Raw genomic sequence first — 15,453 nt, forward strand, 5'->3', positions numbered from 1 at the left:
AGCAAAGGAACAGTGTGTAGTCATTTTCCCAAAGGAGCAAAAGTAATCAACTGATTCTCCCCAGCTTCCTGAAGAACAGGGCCTGCAATGAATGTTTATGTTGTGTGAAGCACCATCTGTTATCTTAGCAGGAAGTGGAAAATATGAGTAATTTGGAGATTCAGAATCTTTTTTTCCCTTTTCTCCATCCCCTCCCATGTTCAGGATCTTTCCAGGAGTCTCAGGAAACATAGCATCCCTCCAGTTAATCACTTACTTCCTGATAGCTTTCCTTTTTGGTTTAACGTAACCTTCCTTGCTGACTCCTGGAGCCTCTACACCCAGGTGCCTGCTCAGTCAGGTTTGAGTCATGATATGGGAAGATCAACCACATAGCCTGTCGTACTGATGGATGATGGTGGCTGATACTGATGGGTGCCAGTCTTCCAAATGTCATTAGTCCCTTTAACATATCCTTCTGCATGCATATACTAAGCAATTCAACAGGATAGAACATTTTAAAATGCATCTACAGCTCTTGACTCCACTGGAATACACCTGGGCCGGTCTGAAGTGAGTCCTAATTCTGGATGAAAGCTTGGATTCCTTTATGTGGACTTGTGTGGAAATGGTCCTGGTCACAGGCACTGGAAACAGTCTCCATATATAGCTCTTTGCAGTCTACTGAGGTTAGGGAGAGAAAACAAACAATGAAAACCAAGGCTAAAGCCCCCTGCCAGGACTACTTTGAAGTAATTTAATTTAGGAGAAACCTGACAGGTCTTTTTTTCTCGAATAAGAGCCATTATTCGACTCTTGTTTGGCTATTAGGTCGCTTTAATGGGGAAAGGAAAGAGTGTCTTTTCCAATTCTTTCTTCTTGGGCTATGTAAAGCCCTTGAAATATCAGCTGTTCTTTCCAGCTGCCACAAATAATTTGATCTTTGGAATGAGTGGTGGAGTCCTTCAGATTAAGGAATTCATTATGTTTGGGTTTTGGATCTTGTCAGTGGTTCTGTTTTGTTTGCTTTAAACAGATGTAAGATGATCTTGAGGTTATTATTGATTTATTTTCTGTTGTGTTAGCAGCTTCTAAGTACTTTTGTGATAGGTTGTTTCTCTTGATTAAAAAAATAAACAAGTAGATCAGCTGCACTCTAAGTAGGAACCAGTGTTTAGAAAGTGCATGATGGTCAGAGTTTGCTTTGGATTTTATCTGGGAAGGCAGCTCTACTGTTTCTGGCAGGTGGAGTTCATTACTTACATGAGAGAGTAAAATACACATAATTGATTAAAAACAAGAAATTTGTCGTTTAAGGAAAAGGATAAAAGAACAGCCTGATCAGTGAATTGGTTCTTACTCAAGCAGAGCACTTTTGTTGCATTCTGTTTACCAGTGTTCTTACGAGAAATGCTGTTCATGAGCCCTTTGGCTAAGATGATGAGGCTCTTGTCTGTGGCTTTCCTCTTGTTCAGCACATCAGCTCTGTGGTTATTACACCAGCTACAAAGAACATTTTACGTGCCTTGTAGCTAATAAGCTCTATCAGTCCAGACCACGATGTTTCACACTCCCCGGAGATTTTAAACAAAAAAAGTTGTAGAAAGAATTTTGGACCATGTATTTCTGAACTCATACTGAAATGGTTTGTTATTGTTTCCACTGTCGTTCGTTTTAGTTTTAGTTTCCTGGCTTAGGGTTGAAATGATAGGAAGCAGTTGCACCCTTCCCTTAAGTTTCCTTAAAGGGAACCCTTCAGCCTGTTCTTGAGAAAGATCAGAGAATTTTCCCTACATCAGTTTTACTGCTCAGACATGCATCTGTGAGGCAGAAGTTCTGGCATTTTCCCTAAGGATGATCAGTGACATAGGGCGGGAAGGTCCCTCGCTTCAGAACGTAGCTCAAACAGGTGAATCCTTCCATTTGTGGCAGTCCTTGTACCCCTGCCATTCTCTGTTTCCAGCTCCATTCAGCAGGGCCAGTCCTCTTACCCTTTGGTAAAGGGGATTTTTTTCTTGAAACTGGCTGGTTTTTGGTTTTCTGCTGAAAGAGAAACAACGTGTCACATATAACAACAGTTCACTACAGATCTGTGGCAGTTGGTGGCAGAGGTTAAAAAAAAAAAACAACAGATGATATTTCCCAGTTACATGAGTTTTCCTTCACATTCTTTTGTCTGTTGCCTCCTTGTAGAAAAAAAGAAGTTGTTGAAGGCTGGGCTTTTTGCATTTAAGTTCGAGAAATCTAATTAAGAGTTGGCTCTGTTCTCATAAACCACTGTGCTGAGACTTTTTTGAATAGCTTTGAAAAATGAAGGTATATTGCTTACTGCTATAAGGAAATCTTGTTCTTTTAAATAAATAAATAATAAAAGGCCAAATAGTTCTTTGATCTCCCTAACAACATGGTATGGTTTGTGACAGAAAGCCTGACAATATATTGGATTTGTCTTTGGTTCTTCTGTTCTTGGTAGTTATCTGTGTTCCAAAACCAAAAATAAAGTTTTAACGTGACTTTGGCTGATGTCAGAGGGGCCAGAGTTTCTAAAGCACACACACACACACACACACACACACACACACACACACCACTAAAACTGTGACTGCCAACCAAGTCCAGGACAACTTGGTAACAAGTTGACTGTTTTTCAAGTAGGTATTTGAGTATATTAGGCAGACATCCATGAGAATTATTTATCACCAAGACTTATGATCCCATCAGCACATTCCAATTTCAGCTGGGTTAGAGGTTTGGGGGCCTGTCTCCACTAAAAAGGGAATGTATATGAAGAGGTGTTTCCTAGAAGTACATTTTAGTGTTATATCTGCGTGTGTGATTCATCAGTTGGAGTTGTCTTTTAAATCTCCAACACTGGCCTGAGAACTTGAATATTACTGAAGTCTGTGAAAAGTGATGACACCACCTCTTTCAAAATCGCCTTTGCTTAATTCTGTCGGGTGATAGAAATGATTGGGGAGAAAGGCATAGGCAGAATGTTCTCTGGAGACAGGTCATGTCCCAGTGTACTAACTCTTGTGGTTAAGCTGTCTCTTGTAGATCAGAATTAGTGGCAAATCCCACCTCCTGGTGCCCATAGATGATGAAAAACAGTATTGATTTGCATTGAAGGAGAGAAGAAAATGCACTTTTGTAACTGGAATAGAAAACCATAGAAGCTGATTGAAAAATTGCTTTTAATTGAGAGTCACTAGAGGTGGGTGAGGGGATGGGGTAATTGGTGGTGGACATTAAGGAGGGCACTTGATGTAATGAGCACTGGGTGTGGCATAAGACTGATAAATCACTGAACTCCCTACCTCTGAAGCTAATAATACAGTGTGTATGTTAGTTGAATTTAAATTTTAAAAAACTAAAAGTGAACTAGAAAAAAAAAAGAAAAATTGTTTTTTTTTAAGTTATCTCAACTATGATTGACTTTTTTAAATGATAAGGAAATGTTTATAAGAAAATCCAAGGAACTTTGGAGGATATTGGAATGCAATATAATGGGGTCTTGGTTTTTTAAAATATTAGTTCAAAGCTCTACATTAATAATGTAACAACACATTAATAATGTAACAACACCTGTGTACTCACCAGTCAACATGAAAAAGTAGTAACATTTGGTTATATTGCTTCAGTTTATTTTTCAGTTTTGAAGAAATAAACCATTAAAGTCTAATCCCCCTGTATTTCCCTTCCTAACCCTCTTTCTCCCTCCTCAAGGATAAGCACTGTCATGAATTTAGTGTATACATAATCTGTATTTTATAATTTTATTTCCGGTGTAAGCAACATTTAGTTTGTTTTAGTTTATATAAATGGTATCCTACAGTATGTCTCATTCTGTAAAATCTACACATCCCTAGAGGATCCAGAGTATTGAAACTGATTAATCTAGATGATTGACTTCTAACTCTTGTATGGTATTCCATTTTATGAATATATCAAATCTGTCCCACTACTAAGTTGGTTGGGTCATTTCCAATTTCTTTCTCCTGTAAGTAGGACTCCAGGGAACATCCCTTTGTGCCTGTATGTATGTATGTCTTCCTGTACTTGTATGTACACCAGCGGAATCGCTAAGTCATAAAGCGGGCACATTGTCAGCTTAATCACATGTTGCCAAATTACTCTCCAAAATAAAGGTACCAACTTTCTAGACCCTCGGCAGATGCTGAGAGTTCCTACACCGCCATTTCTTCACCAGTATCTAGAATTGGCAGACTTTTATCCAATCCAGTTGGACACAAAATGGTATTTCTCTGTTTCAGTTTGCATTTCCTTGATTTCTAGAGAGATCAAGCACTGTTTTGTGTCGTGAATGGCCTGTTCATGTTCTGTACAACTTTTCTGTTGCTTTTGTCTTTTATGAAAAATCTTTAACACTTTCAAGATGCAGTTATTGTGTGTGGCAGTACATTTAATTTCATTTCAAAGTGTATGGTTTTCCTTGTCCTTGATATGGATTTGTTAGTTTCCTCATATACTTATCTCCTATATTGTAAAGCGTATTTTGTTTAAGTAGAAGGGAGCAAACGAGAGGTTCTCCTAAGCAAGACTCTAAGAGGGAAGAAAGAGGAATAGGATTAAAGAACAGGTATTTGAAACATTTCAGCTGAGTGGGGATTCGTGAAAGAGGAAAGATGGCGAGGGGAGCTCTGAAGTCTATGTATGGAAGAGATGATGAGTCAGCTAGGCCTTTGGAACAGGGCGGCTCCATACTTCCCAGCATCTGTGTGGCAGGCACCCCGAGTAAGGATAGTGTACAGATGGGAGAATGCTCCTTTCTCATTGGAAAATGACTGTAGGAATTTGTCTCCACAACTGTGTTGTGTTCTTTTGCTGTAGGTCCAGCAGTGGAGCTCACCCACCCACCTCTGTCCCCTCTTCAGACATCTAGTGCTTACTGTGGGCCAGGAACTAGGGATAGAGATCTAAAAATTGTAAAAGACAAAGTGAGACTCGCTCAAGGAGTTTTCTATCCAGTGGGACAGTACAGCCCGTATAGTACAGTATCATAATGGAGGCAAGCAGGGAATGGCAGAAGTACAGAGGTGGGGGGATCTTTTCTTCCTTGGGTGAGTCAGAGAGGACTACATAGAGCTGAGTCGCACTGACCAGTCAGGAGAAGGGACACAAGCACAAAAGACTGTTTGTTCAGGGCTCACAGGCAGGCCATATCAAGCCAAGGAAGAAATTTGAGCTTTATCCTAAAGATGATGGGGAGCCATTGAAGAGTTTCTGGGAAATGAGTGGCAAAAACAATTTTTAAATACAAATCAATAAAGACATATGGTCTAGCCCACCTATTGGTTCTTTGGCCTTTCCTAAACTGCATGAAGTTTTCAGCCAAGCTTCACAGGGGCCTAGATCCTGGAACAGGAGTTACATTGCATGATGCGAAGAGGGGCATAGCCACATCGGTATCTCAGGAGTTACATGGATTTCTATTTGTGGTTCTACTTTTTCTCTCAGTAGTAAACAATGACTTCTTTATCAATTTTTTTTTCTTTATCAAAATTGATCTGTATTTTCAAGTCACAGAGAACTGGACAAATTAATGACGGCCAGTGGTTTCCGGTTCTTTAGAGAAACATCCTCAAAGTGTTTACTTTTGCTGATTAGAATGAGTCACTCCCCAGGGGTCTCTTTCTGCAGAGGCCTCCTTATGCCCAGAAAGGGACATTGCCGAGAAATCCCGGCATTCCTGTTGAGTAGTACATAAGCTCTCTCTCACTGCCGACCTCTAGAGTAGCTTCACCACTTTCATGGAGATGACCACAGACGGTAGAAATTATAAGAAGCATGGCATCCAAATCACTAACTTGCAGTCTGTTCCTGGAGAAGAATGCAATGGGGGGCAAGAATGAGTTAAAACCTTCCAGTATTTCTTCTTGTTGATGCCAACATGACCCCTTTCCAGGAGAGCCTCACCTTGTTTTGCCATTGGTAGAAGAGCTTAGATGACTCTTCAGGTGTGTTAACAGAAAGGTGGCCAGACCATGAATGCCACATGGGGTGGAGCTAGAAGAGGTTAGCTAGACAGGGGACAGAGGCAGGCCTAGGAGCAAAAGGCCCAGAATAAAGCCTTACCCCACCCCTAGGACTCCAGACTAGTTCCAGCTTTGTGGGCCATCCTGTTGACAAAAGCAGATAGCTTTTGTGATAGCCTGATATCCTGATATCGTGATAGCTTCTGGGTAGTGGTGGCCTCTGTCAAGACTCTCCAGGTGAGGCCCTTCCCTGAACGTAACATACTAGGTGGCTGGGGCTACCCTACTGATAATTCAGATGACACAGAAGTTGAAATCTTCGGCTGCATGAACCTTGTGGGACAGTCCAGTGGGACTCACTTTGAAAAATTAACCCTTTTTTCAAGAGATGTAACATAAAGAGTCTTAGGGAATCACAGGCTGAAGGAACTTGGGGGAAAGTAGACCCTCCTCTCATTTACTAGATGGGGAAACTGAGGTAAGGACAGACTTGCTTGGGTCACACTAACTCGCAGAGCCAGTTGGTGTTTCACATTCTATAATCAGTGTAGTATCAGGGCATTTGCCTTTTGGATAAAAAAGACCTAGCAGGGTCTAAACTAGACATGTGAATAGGAGCCATGAGCTAGGCACTGTGGTAGAAAGACTTAAAGATTAAGCAATAGATGAAGGGTCCCTGCCCTAGAAGAGCACTCCGTGGAGGAAAAAAACGTAAGACCATCACAGTATGGTGTGACAGGTGGTATTACCAAAGAGATCCGTGAACCAAGGAGACATCATGGGAGCAACTGTTGAGGAAGGTCCTGTAGGGAGAGGCCCCTGGGGCCTGGGGTTCTGGCAGTCTCTATTCTAGTGTCCTATCCTCCCCATCATCACTCCCCTCTTCGCACATCCATACGTGTGAGCTAAGAGAGTGTCTTGGCCCACAGTGAGTGAGTTGAGGCTGTCAGGACCTGTGGTGTTGGGTTGATTTTTTTTTCAGGGAGCCTTCCCCTCGAAACGCTTTTGTCACTGGTTGTCCCCACAGATCTTTTGTTTCTGCTTCCCCTCTGGCCTCCTGGTACAGTTCTATCTTATGACTTCATAGCAGCAGTAAGAGCTGACAGCGACCATTCTGAGGCACAGAGAGGGCTGAGTTTTTACATCAGTGGCTGTGGAGCCAAGGGAAAAGAAGTAAGGGTTGTCCTTGACAGAAGTGGTCTCCCCTCCATCTTTCTGGAAGTCTCCCACTTTATCTTGAGTCCAGATTGCAAGGTATGCCTGGGGTAGTTCTGATGACCTTTCTTTTGTCTCCTGACTCTAGCTGGGTTGCAGAAAGCTCAGAGTGGATAAGATCCCAAACAGAAGGACATAGACAGGTAGACTCTGAGGTTCACACTCTGCCTCTGGCAAAAGCATACGTACTTCCCAGGTCCTGGTCAGGGGCTCTCTGTTCATGGATTTAGCTATGACTCTGATTTCACTTGTTGACAGCAGGCACTTCTCTTGTCGTTTTGCTTCGTTGCCTCTCAGCTTCCTGCCTGAGAAGCTCCAGACTTCTAGTTTCCGTTAATCAGAAATCACATCTGCTCTCATTTCTCCTCCTCCCCATGACATCACACGCCTGCTTTCTGGAAGGGGACTGCAGTGTGTAATTCCAGTTAGAGCCGCATTGTGATATGCAAGTGACTTCACTTGGGAAGTCAGAGTCTAAGATCTGTTTGCTTGGCCCAAGTCACCTGGGGCTTTGCTTGTTTTTCAGGTTGCAGTGCTTTTGTCCACAAAGGCTGTAGAGAAAGCCTGGCCTCCTGTGCAAAGGTCAAAATGAAGGTAAGACATTACTCGGAATGGGGAGAGTCCTGGTTGGGGTTTTTGTTTATTGTGATCATTGAGACCAAAACAAACAATTTTTCTCTAAGGCCACCGAGTTTCTTAACACATTCGGGTATCTGAGGCTTTTGGAAAAGAAAATGCTTTCAGAATTCCGTGTTAAATACACATCTCTGAGTTTCTAATGTCCCTGTGTCGTTGTTAAAGTGGTTTTATTCTTAACTGTGTGTGCAGGCCTGCTCTGCTGTTCACACACCCGGCTCCCCTGGGGCCACCCTGAGGGCAGCAGGTGGCATTCAGGTGCTCTGACTGCTGAGGAGTGTGAGAGTTTGACATGGCCTGCCCGGCAGCACTTTTGTCCATGGGTCACAGAGCACTTGTCTCTGGTCATGTGACACAAGAACAGGAAGTGAGTGGAGGTGTCTGCCCGGGAGGTGCATGCTGTGTAATAATGGGCACCACCTACCAAGTGGCCCTAAAGAGGGAGGGTTTGGGGGCCTACCTTCTAAGTAGCCTCCGTGGTTTTCAGTGTTGTAGTCACCCATAAATAAATGTCCTTCTGTCCTTGTCAGGAAAGCACTCCAGCTCCATCTACATGATACTTAGTATGGTGTGCACTTTACCAGTAAGCAAACATTACGTAGTGCAGTGGCCTCACACCTGGATGAATGTGCATTAGAGTCCCCTCAGAGACTTTTGCGAGAGACCACTTACTGCATCCCTCTTCCCGGGTTGCACATCCTGGGGTGGGGCCCGGGAATTTGCATTTCTAGTCAGTTCCCAGATGATGCAGATGCTACAAGTCTGAATGAGTGTAAAAACGATACACTTCTGTACCCCAGATTTTATCAGGCTGGGGATGTAAATTTTGTTTGGCTCTGGAAGTATTTGTTGTTGATGCAGTTGTTTGAAGAAATCACATTTCATATCAATTTAGATTCTAATTTCTCCTTTAAAAATTGGATGACCTCAAAAAAAAAATTGGATGACCTCAAAAAAGGAAAATTGGAAGATCTCACAACCCTGGTTATTTCCTCTTACCCAGCAGTCTCCGTTTTCACCTTGCTCTTTTTTCCTACTCTCCATAGTACTTCTCACCTTCTCAGAGTCTCTATTTAACAGCTTGTATCTACTTACTACATTTATTTTGTGTAATCTGCACCTTCCCCCCCACTAGAATGTAAGCACCAAACTTGCCAAGCAGTCTCAAGTCAGGAATGTTTGATCCGTTGATAGATCTGAGGCATCCAGCACAGAGTCTGGTTGTCTAGGTCCCTGAATGTTGGGCAGATGGATAGAAAGTGGTAATCCACGGGGGCTGAGAGGCTGCTGCTTCCTCAACAGGATGTGTAGGTTCCCCCCAACCCCGGCCTTGCCTCCTTCACTTGTTGCCTGCCTAACCCCATGGGCACTGAGTTTGTGATCTCTGACGAGACTTAGAGCTACTAGGAATGTACTAAGCTCTGTAGAACACTGATGATAGGGATGTAGCATCTCCCTTATAAGAGAACATAGCCTGAAAGAGGAGTTCCATTTCTAAATTGGAAGTAGCCTGATTTATCTCAGAGTAATTGGCTCACTCTAATTTCTCACAGTTTTTCTGTCACATTCTACAACAAAAGTCTCAACTGAAATTAGTACTTTACATAAGGACTATTTAGTACTTTTATTAATGCTAGTCACTTGGAGAAACAAATGAAAAAAGCACAGGGGCTGCTCTTCAGGAACCAACATTCTAGTGGGGGGAGAGATGGCAGGCAGACAGTGACCATAAACAAGGGGGAAACTGTGGAGGTCTGTGCATGATTCTCGGGACTGCCAGGCTCTGCCTTGGATGAGGAGAAGAAAGAAGGTGATGGGTGGCTTTACCCAGGAGATGGTTCTCACATTGTCTTGGAATTGAGGAATGCCCTGAGGTGAAGGGGCACAGGGTGTTCCGGGGGAAAAGCAGCATTTTGGGGGTCATGCAACTTGGCAGGCTCAGAGGAGAGCCTGTGAGGGTAACTGGAGGGATGGTGAGTACCATTGGCCAGGAGCCCAGCTGGAGCGCTGTCCCTGCTCTCTCCTGGCTCTGGGCTTCTTGAGACCTGACAGAAGATAAATTGTGGATGCAGTCCTCATGTATTTATTTTCCTTTCTCCTTCAGCAGCCCAGAGGAAGCCTCCAGGCCCAGGACACATCCTCACTGCCCACAGTCATCATGCGGAGCAAGCGTAAGTCACTCAGCTGTCCTCTCTGCCAGCTCTTTTGACTCTCTGGTTCAGGACTTAAACGTGTTTTTGTAATATTTGTTTGTTACTCTTAAGACTTGAGTATTTATTTTGTGGTTAGTTAGAGAAGACTGCAGATTATTGTCCAAAAGCCGAATGTTTTACCATCACATGCCCTTGGAAGGCTTCTAGAATAGTGTGTGTATTCACCTGAGAGGCAGCCCTATTTCCATGTGGTTCAGCAGGTGAAATTTCATGCATCTCCAAGTTCTCTTCCATGAGTTGACAATTATGCATGTTTTTAATGCCTACAGTTATACAAGGGAAAAAGAGATCTTGCTGATCAAACTTCTTAGTTTATAAACTGTGAAGTGAAGTAAGTAGTTCTCTTTTTTCCTCCAGGGCCTTCAGGTGGTACACAGAATCGAGTCAATCACAGAGTACTGTCCTGTCCTCACCAATGCAAAGCTCCACTTTGGTGTTACCTCCTCTTTGCATTATCACCTCCCTCTGTAGTGCCCCCTGTGGTTAGTTAACATGTTATCTTTCTGATCGGTTCTCTTTACACATCCATCGCTGAAAATACCTCTTACTGTTTTGTGTGTTGCATTTATATTAGATAGGACTTAGGCTTATTCATTCTGCTTTTTTCTCAGTCTGTCATTTTCAGATCTATGCATGTTTTTATGGATAAGCTGTTGTTTCAGACTGCTGCATGGTATTCTCTCATAAACCTGTTCCGCAATTTAATTATCAGTTCCCCCAAAGATGGATATCTAAGTCATTTCCAACTACTACCATAAATAATGCAGTACTGAGTGTCCTCTTAATTGGCTCTATGGGAACCCCTGTGGGACTTACCCTAAGGCAGTGTTTTTCAAAGTGTATTTCCTGGATCAATAATAAGTGTGCATTCGTGGACCCTATTGAGACCTAAATCAGAAATTCAGAGGTAGAGCCCATGATCTATGTTTGATTCGATCACCCAGGTAAGTCTAATGCAGACTCAAGCATGAGAACCACTGTTCCACACCTCATTGCTCTGAGTTCTTCCAGAAGCATGTGGATTCTGTTTAGGTAGATTAAGTTTGTTTACTGTCAATCGCTGCAGGTAGATGCCTATAAGAGAAGTTTCACCAGGCCCACACCCACTTTAATTGGTGATCCAACCCATTCCAAAACCTTTTACCAGTCTGATCTTCCTTAAACATTTTTTCTGGGACATTGTCCTTTGCTTCAGAAATCTATTTTCTTTCACATCAAATGAAATAATACCTTTAAGGTGGATCCCCGGGTGGCTCAGCGGTTTAGCGCCTGCATTTGGCCCGGGGTGTGATCCTGGAGACCCGGGATCGAGTCCCACATTGGGCTCCCTGCCTGGAGCCTGCTTCTCCCTCTGCCTGTGTCTCTGCCTCTTTCTCTCTCTCTGTGCATCTGTCATGAATAAATAAATAAAATCTTTAAAAAATAAAAAAATAATAAAAAGAAATAATACCTTTAAAAAAAATACCTATTATATGTCAAGTTGTCAGGTTACGTGTGTTACCTCTGACCCCCACAAATATTCTTACCGTTCTACCCCCGCTGACACAGTATGGTGGTTAAGAGTACAGATTGTAGATTCAAGTCATATGAGTTTGAGTCCCAGCACTGCCACTCAGTGTAACCTTGGGTATTTACTCTATCCGCACTCCATACTTCATTTTCCTCCTCTGTAAACAGAGGGTAAAAGTGTTTCAGTGGGTGGCCATCAGGTTTAAATGAGATCACACCTGTAAAGAACCCAATAGGCCTCCTTTAGTGTTAGCTTTAGCTATTGTCATCATCCCCACAAATAGGGAAACTGAGGCTCAGTGATATTACATCAGTTCCCTGAGTGGAATAGGGATTGGTTTCAAACAAGGGAAAGCTGTACATTGACTGCCTGATTCTGTCCTTTACAAACAAAGTTGTTCTTGGGGTTACCTGAGTGCCTCAGTCAACTCTTGATCTTGGGGTTGTGAGTTCGAGGCCCATGTTAGGGGTGGAGATTACTTAAAAATTAAAAAAAAATAGAGTTGTTCTTTATCACTTTTAGGGTTCTGCATAGCATGACTTCATTCTGTTTCCCTAGCCTTTTCTACTGATTCTTTATATACATCTTTCTTTCTTTTTTTCTCTCCTACTCAATGTCATACCACATGATCCTTTCTGCCTTCGTTGACACCGTTCTTCTTGTCAGAATGTACTCTTTTCCCTCTGACCTACCCACATCCTCCATTCTTCAGGAACCAGTGTCTCTTCCTTAGTCAGGTTTTATCCACTCACTGACCTCCCTTCTAAAATACCGAGCGTGTGCCCCAGGCCCTTAGACCCTCAAGCATGTTCCCTTCTCTGCTGGCTGCTCTTACTCCCTGTTGGGGCAGGGCCCATGTCTCCTGCTCCGTGTGTGCTTCCTGCAGGAAGGATCTGGTTATGCGGTAGTATAGTGTGTTTCTGGTGTTTTATTGTATCACCTTCTTCTAAATAGAATTTGAATTGGAAATTAATGGTTTTATTAATTTTTATTAAGTCAGAAACATCCTGCAATGTCATAAAGTCATAACAGCTGCCCTAGTCTTATTTCCTCCAGCTCTTGAGACTCCCAGGGAGGGACAGATAATACAGCTCGTGTCTGGGGCATGAGCTCAGTTACCAAGGAAAAATAATTTGTTGCCCAAATGCCAGTGTGACCACTTGAGCATAAAATTAGAGCTCCAGCTTCCTCTCTGGTCATGTTCAGAGAACCACACAGTATGAGAACAGCTTCACTATGTGACATTAAATGGAGTGTTATATTTTCCTCAGCTTGAATTAAAGAAATTGGTCAAAATCTTTGTTCTCAGGCAACATACAGAAGAATCCCTTGGGGAGCTGGTAAAATGTGTGGACTCCCAGGTCCCACTCCCAAGGGCCCGAAGGATTGGGAGTTTGCATATCTTACAGGCACCTCCTATATGGCCGGGTAGGCACTCACAGAAAACACTGGCCTCTCTCATCTTGTGGTTCTTTTTATCCTTAAGATTCTTTCAATTTCATTTTATTTTACTTTGAATTATTTTCTTTGTTTAAATATATTACTACCCATGATTCTTTATCCTCATTCCCCAATCTGCATCCCAACCCACAGCTAACTACTCCTCTTAGTTTTATTATATTTATCTTCTCCAAATTTCTTTATTAAATAAAGCAAATCTTAATTTGGCTTATTTCTCTTTTTTTAAACATGAAAGTCTAAAAAGTTTGTCCTGGGCCTTGTCTTTTTTCCCCATTACAGTATTATCTTGGAGATCTGTATCAATTCGTGGAGAGTGTCTTCATTTTTTTTAAAGCTACATAGTATTTTAGTGTATGATGTACCATAGTTTGTGAATTGATCTTTTGATATTCATTTGTTTCCTTGCTGGTATTTTGCTTTTACCAACAGCATTTCACTGAATAACTTTGGACATACGTCCTTTCAAGCATTACAAGTGTATCTCGTAGAATAAATATATCCAGGGTGCCAGACTGGCTCACTCGGAACATGCAACTCTTGATATTGGGGTCGTGAGTTCAGGCCCCACGTTGGGAGTAGAGATTACATTTTTTAAAAGGGGGGAGGGTTAGAATAAATATATCTTAAAATTAGATTACTGGATCAAAGGATCTAGGCAGTAGATATTGCCAGATTGTCCTCCATAGAGTTTTTTTATCCACTTACATTCCCAGGGCAGATCTGCTTTAAAAAAATTTGCTTCTGTTTGACACTTGTCAGATGAGTCACTACTCATGAGCTTGGATACACCACTCATTGATGTCCTCTCTTCCTTTATAGCTTCACAGCCCAAGGAGCGTCCTCGGTCTGCAGTCCTCCTGGCGGATGAAGCCACTGCCATTCCCATGTTTGCCAATAGACGGTCCCAACAGAGTATCTCACTCTCCAAAAGTGTCTCCATACAGAACATTGCTGGGTAAGTGGGGATTCATAGATAGAGCACAGTTGACATCTAGGTGACAGAAGTTTATTTTTTCTTTTAATTTTTAAAAATTTTATTTAAGTTCAATTTGCCAACATATAGCATAACACCCAGTACTCATCTCGCCAAGTGCCCCCCTCAGTGCCCGTCACCCACCTCTCCACCTCCCCTTCCACTACCCCTTGTTGGTATCCCAGAATTAGGAGTCTCTCATGTTCTGTCACCCTCTACAATTTTTCCCACTCATTTTCCTTCCTTTCCCCTTTATTCCCTTTCTCTATTTTTTCCCCTGTATGAGTAAAACCATATAATGATTGTCCTTCTCCAGTTGACTTGTTTAACTCAGCATAATACCCTCCAGTTCCATCCACGTCGAAGCAAATGGTGGGTATTCATCCTTCCTGATGACTGAGTAATATTCCATTGTATACATAGACCACATTTTCTTTATCCATTCATCTTTTGATGGGCACCAAGGCTCCTTCCACAGTTTGGCTATTGTAGACATTGCTGCTAGAAACATCAGGGTGCAGGTGTCCTGCCATTTCACTGCATCTGTATCTTTGGGGTAAATCCCCAGCAGTGCAATTGCTGGGTTGTAGAACAAATCTAGTTTTAACTCTTGGAGGAAACTCCACACAGTTTTCCAGAGTGGCTGTACCAGTTCACATTCCCACCAACAGTGCAAGAGGGTTCCCCTTTCTCCACATCCTCTCCAACATTTGTTGTTTCCTGTCTTGTTAATTTTCACCATTTTCACTGGGTGTGAGGTGGTATCTCATTGTGGTTTTGATTTGTGTTTCCCTGATGGCAAGTGATGCAGAGCATTTTCTCATTTGCTTGTTTGGCCATGTATATGGGTGACAGGAGTTTAATAACCATATCACTTCAGGAAAAGATTCTTCTCAGTAGGGAAAAAAAAAGGTATAAAATAATGATTTAGTGTATAGCGAAGTTATACAGATACGGAGAATGGGGATTGCATTTTGATGCACTGTCATGCCCACTATTTTTTAGCAAGGAATCCCCTTTAAACACCATCATCAGGCACATTGTCCTGTGCTTCCTGCGTGGTCATCCTCACTTTTCAAAATCAGTGAAAACTGGGGTGGGGGAGGGCACAGGATTTTTGTTTGTAACCACTTGTATTTTCATATATTACACTTTTCTGTTGGTCATGTGAACTTTGTGTCTCTGCTGCTTTTTGAATCTCTTCTCTGGGCTTGCATCTTGACTCTTAAGTCCATTTCATGATAGTGAATAATGGGCCACTTAGGACTTCTTGGTCTGCACTCACTCATTTGCACTAAGTTCCTTTTGTGGTCTCTGCAAAAGTTGCTCTGGCCCCAGACTGTTGAGGCCTCAGCTGTCACAGGGCTGGCACAGGGCTAATTATGATGTTGCTGCCTGTTTTGGGTAATAAGACTCCTGCTTTCCCATCAAGTAAAGAAGTCACCTCAAATGTAGGACTCAGAACATCTC

The 15,453-nt window shown here is 42.4% G+C and overlaps 1 protein-coding gene across 11 annotated transcripts in view; it reads left to right on the plus strand.

Annotated features, from left to right (window-relative positions):
• The window catches only part of AKAP13 (A-kinase anchoring protein 13), a 321,024-nt gene that overhangs the window by 277,169 nt on the left and 28,402 nt on the right, over positions 1–15,453 (plus strand). For all 11 annotated transcript variants that reach the window (XR_005357033.1, XM_038532759.1, XM_038532760.1 and 8 more), the window contains 3 exons: positions 7,717–7,784; positions 9,931–9,997; positions 13,830–13,965. Coding sequence is in view for 10 of the 11 variants with exons in the window: in XM_038532759.1 (XP_038388687.1) it covers positions 7,717–7,784; positions 9,931–9,997; positions 13,830–13,965 (271 nt within the window). In the remaining variant the exon portion in view is untranslated. The remainder of the gene's footprint in view (positions 1–7,716; positions 7,785–9,930; positions 9,998–13,829; positions 13,966–15,453) is intronic.

This window comes from Canis lupus, chromosome 3 (genome assembly GCF_011100685.1).
Source record: "Canis lupus familiaris isolate Mischka breed German Shepherd chromosome 3, alternate assembly UU_Cfam_GSD_1.0, whole genome shotgun sequence".
Taxonomy (NCBI): domain Eukaryota; kingdom Metazoa; phylum Chordata; class Mammalia; order Carnivora; family Canidae; genus Canis; species Canis lupus.